At 36.2% G+C, this 6717-nt stretch overlaps 1 protein-coding gene across 1 annotated transcript in view; it reads left to right on the top strand.

Annotated features, from left to right (window-relative positions):
* The first annotated feature begins 1776 nt into the window (after window positions 1-1776).
* The window catches only part of LOC107048222 (low density lipoprotein receptor adapter protein 1), a 38221-nt gene continuing 33280 nt past the window's right edge, over window positions 1777-6717 (top strand). The window contains exon 1 of the mRNA XM_015271297.1: window positions 1777-1989. Coding sequence (XP_015126783.1) covers window positions 1947-1989 — 43 coding nt within the window. The 5' untranslated portion in view covers window positions 1777-1946. The remainder of the gene's footprint in view (window positions 1990-6717) is intronic.

Raw genomic sequence — 6717 nt, 5'->3', positions numbered from 1 at the left:
TATGGCTCTTTGCTCATCCCTCTCCTGTGGCTTCCACTCGTTGTATAATATACCTGTACATGGGCATTGTCTCGACTCCTCATTCCACCGCATCGCTGGACTCCGAGGACACGCTTCAACTCGCCAACCCGACAGGGGCATTCTCGCATAACCCCCGGCCGACCCAATTGAGTTTTACCGCCCAATTATGTTGCCTCTCTGCGTCGATTACTGTCGTGCGAGCATTTGCGTGAGACTCGGGGGGTTGCATGATGCATCCTTATGGATGATAATGGGGTTTGCGTGGCTTTCATGAAGGGTTTTCAGATTTTTGGCGTAAAGGTCGGGACGGTGGACCGGAAAAATCGGGGACGGGATTTTAGAGGGCGCGGCGGGGGCATCGAAAGGGGTGAATGACATTTTTTTTAAAGGGGTGGTGGACAAGGTTTGAAAAAATGAAATTTCACGGGGGTTTAGGGGAAATTTGCGATTATTCAACCGCAGGAAGACCAAATCGGGTATCAATTAGTTAGGAATTATGAATTTATTGAAAATTCAAGGATTTATCCTGAAATTTCGTGAGTTCCAGCAATTTTTGGGAATAATTCCATTGGAATTGACATTTTTCAGGTTTTTTAAACAAATTGTGATTTTTTTATGACGAAATTTTAGTAGAGGTGTCATTTGATAAAATTTGCAATCAAAACAGGAATATCAAATACAAAGTTATGCTGAATTTTCAATTAAACGAAAATTCAAGAACATATTTACCTGAATTTTTGAGATTTTTAGGGATTTTTGTAGAATAATTCAACTTACATTTGCATTTTCTATGGATTGTTTTTATCAAATTGTGAATTTTGAATGATGAATTGTTTAAATTTTTTGTTGAATAGTCATTTGATGTAAATCTCAATCGGGACATGAATATTTTAGAAGCAAATTTTACTAAATTTTCAAGGGTTTTCATATTTTCATAAAAAATTCAATTGACATTGACATTTTTCACATTTTTTTTTCATCAAATGTGATTTTTCAATAACGAAATTCCTGGAAATTTCAGTAGAATTGTCATTTGAAACAAATTTACTTGAATTTTCGAGATTTTTAGTAATTTTTATAGAACAATTGAACTTAAAATTACATTTTCCATAAATTATTTTCATCAAATTGTGAATTTTCAATGACAGAATTCCTTAAAATTACAGTTAAACTTGAATTTTAATTCAAGTAAATGTGTTCTTGAATTTTCGATATTTTTAAGAATTTTCATGAAACAATTGAAGTTAAATTTACATTTTCCATAAATTGCTTTCATCAAATTGTCAATTTTCAGTGACAAATTTCTGGAAATTTCAGTGGAATAGTCATCTGATACAACTGTCAATCAAAACATGAATATTTTTAGCAAATGAAGCTGAATTTCCAAGAGAAAAATTCACTTCTCTTAATGTACATAAAATAATTGAATTAACATTGACATTTTTCACAAGTTCTTCCACCAAATCATGAATTTCCAGCGACAAAATTCTTTCAAATATCAGTAAAACTCACTCAACGACATCTAAAAAATGCCACAAAAAATTTATAAAATATAATCTCCGATATTTCGACGCATTGAAACATCGATGATCACCAATTCCCCTATTTTCCCACTGTATTACCCAACATTGGAGATCACAAGTCGATGTAACGGTCGTCTAAGGCCACACAAGAGTCGTCATACACGATTGCAGTGCGTGGCCTCAGCTCCAGTTTAGTTTACAGACAACGTGAACTGGTAAAACTGCAGAGAGTCAAGAAAAACGGTGAGCCGAGGGGAGCTGACTCAAGCATTTCTCGTTCAGCCGTTTACCCGCGAGGACCGTATCCCAGGGCACGAGTTTATTTCTCTATTCCCTCCTCCGTTTATTTCTTACTCTCCATCGGTTCCTCATTCGGAGTTTAATTTGTGTGAACATTTCGTCATGCCGTTGTTCAAAAAGCTGCGGATGTTCTCCCGTCACAAGAGTGAGTAGTAAATTAAATTCGGAAATTGATATTGATGTTAATATTTCATCTTGTCATTGCGTCATGCGTCCGTCAGGCGAAAAGAAAATTGAAGAATTTATTGATCTGATTTTCCGGATTTTTTTCAATTTTTTGCATTCGGTGATTTTTAATTGACTCCATTTATTGAACAAAATGATCGAGGGTCGAACGTTGTTGAGGGTCTGATGAGTGTTGACCTTTAAACAAAGGAATTGCCTGAATTTTCCTGATGGCTGTCAATTTTCGTGGAATAATTGAGACTTTTCCAGTGATTTTTTAATTAAATTGAGAATTTTCAATTATGAAATTCTTGGGAATTCCAGTGGAATTGTCTGTGACATCCGTCGAAAAATGCTTTATAATCCATTTTTCCTAAATAATTTTCTCTATGAAATAACCATTATTTCATAATTTTTATGAACGCATATCTGTAAAGAGAGTCAAATGCGAAGATCCCAAAGGTTCCTTGTAGTAATAGAGAAGGTGGAATAATAGACTGGAAAGGGTAACCCAATCAAATGTAGAGACGACACCCATAAAAATTATCCATGTAGAATTAAATCACGAATGAATGAATTAATATTTTCTTGCTTCTGAATATTAGGTCTAAATTATTATGAATTTTCAATAAAAGGAAAATTAATAGAATAATTGAATTAAAATTGATATTTTCAATTCAATTCAAGAAAAAATAATTCTGAATTTCCAATAAAAAGAAAATTCAGGAATATATTTTCCAGAATTATTTATTTTCCATACGACAGTATGAAAGTAGCGAAAGACGAATTAATGAATATTTTATCGTTCTGCAATTATTGGCATGGCATAAAGTAGTTGAAACCACTTTCACAGGGGTTGCGTCATGTGCAACGAGTAGGTTGATAATTTGTTGAAGTCATTGTTTATTTTTTAGCGGTCGAACAACAGGGAAATTGTGTGAATACATAAAAAACATATTCAATATTTTTTTTTTAATTTGCCAAACTTTTTCTTGCAATCATTCCAATATTAAAAATGTTGGACAAATTTATTTAATATAATTATGAGTGTTAGACGATTATAATGAATTTTATTATTTTTAAATCAGGAAATTTTTTTTTTCATTTCCATTAATTGTAAAAATGATGGCGTTCTGTTTTTTGAATAATCACTTCAACAAATTCTCAGAGAAAAACATGCTATTTACTAAAGATGAAAGAAACGTGAAGTTGTTTTATATCGAAATATCTCGAATTCGCCTGACAGCTAATCCTTAATTCTGATTGGTCAATGAGTCACGTGAAGTAGTCGCTGAAAAAAATCCCCGCTATTTTCAAATTCTTCAAATGCCAAAAAAAATTTCTGCGTCATATTTATCATTTGTTCATGTGTGAAGTTTATCTTTATACCAAAACATATCTAAACTGCCTAATTGTTGATCATGTGAAAAAAAAGCTAGTATTTATAAATTGTTTCAACTTGTGGATTTCTTCATTTTCACAACGAATAGATAAGCGCGCGCACAGGTCTAGTCAACTAAAATATGTCAGAGGTTTTCTTGTCTCCCCCAAAGTGACTTTCCTCCCTGCTGTCTGAGTAACTCGGTTTTTCAGCTGGAAATGTTTTCATCGACAGCTGTCCTCGCCAGCGGCAACTGCCGGAACAGAATATATATAAACACTAGGAATTTCCTCCAAGTTTTCACATGCTGGGAAATTAAATTTTCCCCGCTGTTTCATTTTTTCCCAGTTATATGGCTCGAGTTTTATTTTTGTCGAAGGGGCTCCAGCGCCATCATTACTTACCCCCCACCGCCCCCCGACCCAAAAGGAAAATAAAGAAATTGAATTAAATATATTGGGGATGAAGGGACTTGTTTCTCACTTTTTCTCGTTAACTTCCCATTGCACGATTCTCACCGTCCACTAACTCTCACTCGTTTCACCTTTTTACGTTATTTTCTTTCTTCGTTTTTATTCAACTGATAAAGCGGATTTAGGAGTGCGAGCCCGCAGTCCTCTCAAAGTATCGTTAACCTTTTATCCGGGAAAATGTGTGGTGGGGCGAGATAAAGTGGAAAATCCATCTGACACTGGGTTTGCTCCTCCTTCATAGTATTATCCTAAATACACGTATCATCGTGGAAATCTTGGTGATTTTTTACTTCCGAATGGCAGCAGTTCGAATATGCTATTTTCAGTTTCGATAACTGAGAAAATCATTGTTTAATTATTTTTTGTGATTTAAAATATTGTTCCCAACGTCGTCTTGACTGAGCTCTCTCGTGAGATTGACTGATTGATCAATTGTTATTTGAATTTTTTTTTGAAGCAATATTCAGGGAAATGTAAAAAAAAATTAACCTTGGGGCAATGTCGGGGCAACGTTGGCTGCCGACGTTGGGACGACGTTGACTGCCGGAGTTGGGACAATGTTGGCTGCCAACGTTGGGACGACGTTGGCTGCCAACGTTGGGACGACATTGGCTGCCAACACTGGGAGAACGTTGTCTGTCAACGTTGGGGCAATGTTGGCTGTCCCACGTCGGGACTGTGTTGGCAGCCAAACATCGGGACAATGTTGGCAGCCCAACGTCGGGACAATGTGGGCTGTTAACGTTGGGACAATGTCGGCAGAATGTAGGTTGCCAATGTTGGGGTCACGTTGACTGGCAACGTTGGGACAATGTTAGCTGCCCACCGTCGGGACAATCTTGGCTGTTAACTTTGGGACAATATTTTCAGCCAACGTTGGGGTATTGTTGGCTGCCAACATTGGGACAAAAAATTAGTACTTTGTTGTTAGGTTCGTAGAGGTCAAGAGGGACAGAACCCTGATTTGTCATAAAATATTTATATATATTCACACCTGTGAATAAAAAATCCTTTGACAAATAGAAATTTCCATTAATTTTTCTATTTAAATCTTCATATTCACATTTTGTTGGATTATTTTCCCCCATTCATTTGGTCTACTCAATCAATAAATTAATATCCAATAAAAAATGAATAAACTGAAATTAATTGAAACCCATTTTGCCGATTTTTTTTTTTTTTATTCATTTGTATTATTCAGTAGATAAATTTGCAATTTGCATTCAAGGACACGTTCCCATGAATTCCAATACCCCCGGCCCGAAAATAGGAGATTCGATATACCGTGAGAAAAATGAGACGCGAGTCGTCTGGAAAATTTAATTTCACGAGAACGAGTGCAGCGGTGAATGGAAGCTAGACTCGAGGATATGCGGAAGGTGTAGGCGGGTTGAAGATGCATGAATGCATTCCCCAGATCGATGGGTGAGACTGGATAGATTGGTTCCCCGGAAGGATGGATAACCCGGAGAAAGTGAGAAAGTGAAATGGTGAGAAAGGTACATGGCATCCTATTTCCTTGGGTGATAAGGGTATAATCCGACGGCCCTCCCTCCCGAAAATTCTGAGCAACTTCTATCTCTGTGCGATTGGCGCTGAGAGCAGCCCGTGGGAGTGTTATCACTCGGGACCCTGATATTATTCGAGAATTGTCACTTGCTGGAAAATCACAATCCGGTGAAAATTTATCTGCGCAGATAGTCTCGGAAAAGTCGAGGGGAATTTGTTGTTTGTTGTCTGTTGAAGACGTGTTTTGTAATGCTCATGTAAATAGTTTTTAAATAATTTGTTATTTATATTTTTAAATAGTTTATTCACTAAAATTCATTTAAATTAATGGTTCATTTAAATAAACTCTTCAACTAACTTTTTTTTCACGTTAATATTAAGGAATTTATATTCTCAAATGATAAAATCCATTTTGAATTATTCTACATTCTTCCAATAGTTTTATTCTTCACTTCTTAAATCATTCACGTAATGCACCTGCATTCAAAACGATCGAACCTCTTGCCGGAGTCTGCCCTCCTCTCTCCGAGCCATCGGAGAGATGCTGATGCAATTTTTACGAATGTTTTACCCGAGAAATCGCTCTGCGAAGCTCGTCCCGAGTGTTAAACCGAAAAAAGTAAGACAAGTGTCGGCACACAGGCGCCAGGAATAACCGCGGGGAGGGATAATTGTCATGTGCGTGTCTTGGGCTGATGTAAGAAGCTGCTCCTGTGGAGTGAGTGCCACTCAAAGGCCATAAAAACTCATTATACTACTGGGTTTTCATGTTCGAAAACAACATTTTATACTCACAAATCAAGGGTTTTTGCATGTAATTGCATTGAGAAGGATGCTATAAAGAAAAATGAGATTTTCATTCATTTTTTAGGGAAATTACAAGGAATTTCCGGAGGGAAAGTTCAGAATTTGATGAAAAAATCAAGGGAAACTGAAGTTCAGTTCAATTACTAATTCAGTAGCGAAGTGATCAAACGGTTTAAGTAGTTCGAGCTTTACGGTAAATCCAAAGATTTTTTAAAACTGCAAAAAATGGCAGAAAACTCGATTAGATTCGGAATTCTAACTTTTTTCTCAATTTAATTATCGTTTTACTTTTTCAAAGAAGAATTTTTAAAAAATCAGGATTTAACCCAGCGTCTTATGTGAAGATCCATATTTCCATTGTAATCCAAGATTAAATCTTGTATAGGGTGTAAGAAGTGGAAAAACGCTATTCTGAGCCGGCCATCTGCCTATAGGGAACCCAAATTTTCTCAGGAATCGAATGGGATATGTTTTAAGGCTCTATCTCTCATAGTTTCCGAGATAATCGCGAAAAACGAAATCGCAAAAAAAAAAATTT

This window comes from Diachasma alloeum, unplaced genomic scaffold (genome assembly GCF_001412515.2).
Source record: "Diachasma alloeum isolate Michigan unplaced genomic scaffold, Dall2.0 Dall_scaffold_00186, whole genome shotgun sequence".
NCBI lineage: Eukaryota > Metazoa > Arthropoda > Insecta > Hymenoptera > Braconidae > Diachasma > Diachasma alloeum.
Note: the sequence above shows the minus strand (reverse complement) of the source record. Positions and strands in the feature narration are given on the sequence as shown.